The sequence below is a fragment of the Agrilus planipennis genome, unplaced genomic scaffold, assembly GCF_000699045.2.
Source record: "Agrilus planipennis isolate EAB-ADULT unplaced genomic scaffold, Apla_2.0 scaffold49, whole genome shotgun sequence".
Classification (NCBI taxonomy): domain Eukaryota; kingdom Metazoa; phylum Arthropoda; class Insecta; order Coleoptera; family Buprestidae; genus Agrilus; species Agrilus planipennis.
In genome coordinates this window covers 656,243-658,280 of record NW_020438913.1, presented here as the reverse complement: position 1 = coordinate 658,280, position 2,038 = coordinate 656,243, and the positions used below count along the sequence as shown (strand labels likewise).

At 38.7% G+C, this 2,038-nt stretch overlaps 1 protein-coding gene across 1 annotated transcript; it reads right to left on the bottom strand.

Annotated features, from left to right (window-relative positions):
- LOC108733366 (extracellular exo-alpha-(1->5)-L-arabinofuranosidase-like) lies at positions 1 to 972 on the bottom strand. Its single transcript, XM_018464496.1, has one exon. It carries the CDS (start codon positions 970 to 972, stop codon positions 1 to 3), a length of 972 nt encoding a protein of 323 aa, XP_018319998.1.
- Positions 973 to 2,038: the final 1,066 nt, after the last annotated feature.

Genomic DNA, 2,038 nt, shown 5'->3' with positions numbered 1-2,038 from the left:
CTATTCACCGGACGGCGCTTGTAGTTCCACTCCTGCAGCTTCCGGAACACCAAATACGGGAAGTCCATCGGCACCCCACGTGAACTTTTGCGCCCGTGATGACCTTTGCATGTTACAGCCACCGTCCGTACTATTATTGGCATGGTAGATAATCCAATCCTCTGTTCCATCGGGTGACTTGAAGAATCCATTATGTCCTGGACCATACACTCCACGACTTTCGTTTTTCTGGAACACAGGATTGGGGTATTTCCTCCAATGAGTGATATTGAGTGGATCTGTGCCCACAAACTCCAAGAGACCAAGCTTATAGTTAGGTGTGGCACAATAACTAGCTGAGAAAACCACAAATGTCCTATTGTTATGGTAAAGCGGTTCCGGACCCTCGTCTACAGTCCAACCCTCTCTTTCCCAACTTAATGTCGGTTCAGATAACATCTGCTTTACGCCAGGTGCCAATGTGTAGGGATTCGTCAGTTCCCGTATATACAACATTTGAGTTCGGACAAAATACGACCCGAGTAAATAATATTTGCCATTGATATTGATCAGGCTAGGATCCAATTCTTCTGGATCGCCGTCGTCAACCAAGTCAGCCTTGTGTTGGTAGGGTCCCATTGGATCATCTCCAACGCTTTCTGCAACACGATTTCTATGACACGCATTGCCTGTTGTATTTGGACCACATGACGTGTAATAGAGATACCATTTACTGTCTACCAGATGAATTTCTGGTGCCCATCCTGTGTGACCATCGAATGTGTACACCACCGTGTTCTCGACGCTTTTCAGACCTTCCAAAGTGCTGGACTTCCGTATGCCAAAGTAATTGCTCCAAGTGGTTGCGATCAGGTAATAGAAACCTTTATAATAGACCATCCATGGGTCAGGGGCATCCAGTGCTATTGGGTTCGTGAACGCATCCGAGCCAACTACCACCAATAGCAAACTTACAACGATCAACTTGAGCATGTTCAACTTTTAATTGAAAATGATGAGTACCACAGCTTTTATACGAGAACAAAATCAACCATTATCATGTTTTTTCTTATACGTACCGGGAATATCTGTTTATCCATGTATTTTTTTATTTATAATATCTTTTAAAGTGTGTAGATCTGCCATGTTTGAACTTCACAAAGCAATCATCATTTATCTAGCGGAAAAAAATTGTTTGCTTGAAACTTCAATTAGGTACTGTGGATACAGATATACAACAAAATATTTATAAGTAGTTGATTTTCAATTTGTTGGCATGATAGATAACACGTACATACGTAGAATTTTCAAATCTAAAATCAATTTGTTTCTTCTTTATTGCTTTCATTTCAATCCATTGTTTAATTTTTGTTTTTCTCCAAATATGTGACAAGTACATTAACATCCCTTAGTAGTCCAAAGGTCGACAAACCACGGCTCTTTCAAGAGACAATTACGGCTGAAAAATTAAACGCTAAACGAAACGGACAGACACGTAGTCAAAATAAAAAAATGGCTTTCGTGTTGAAGATCGAAAAAAAAAAATAAAAATTTGTGGCTCTTTGAAATTCATGAAACAGTATTTTTATTACGAATAAATTTTCCAGCTTAAAACTTTTCCGACCCCTGACTTAGGCAAATACAGAGATAGTAATCTTTCATTCACTTCTGTCTTTAGTTCATACGTCTCATCTTTCTGAGCATGAGTAGCTAGTAAGGATAGAACACCCATAAGTTTTTTTAGTTTTATACCACCTATCGAGTAAAGAGAATCGTAATTGGTCCCAGAGCTTTCTGAGGTCGAGGAGTTTTAGCTCATAAGAAAATTTTCCCTTTTCCACGATAACCCAAAAAAACTCCACTTGAGACTCTGAGAATCCTTTTGATCTATTACTCATAAGCAACACAGAACGTCGAGCAGAAAGCGATTTTGAACATACCCAACAGCGACGAGTATGGCAGAGATACAATAAATTATAATAATATAATATTCTTGTTGTACACTACCGACAAGTAAAATATTAACTAATTTAATAATGTAAGTTGAAATATTTATATA

Coding starts and splice junctions, on each gene's coding strand:
- LOC108733366 (XM_018464496.1), bottom strand. CDS start 972: ATGCTCAAGTTGATCGTTGTAAGTTTGCTATTGGTGGTAGTTGGCTCG.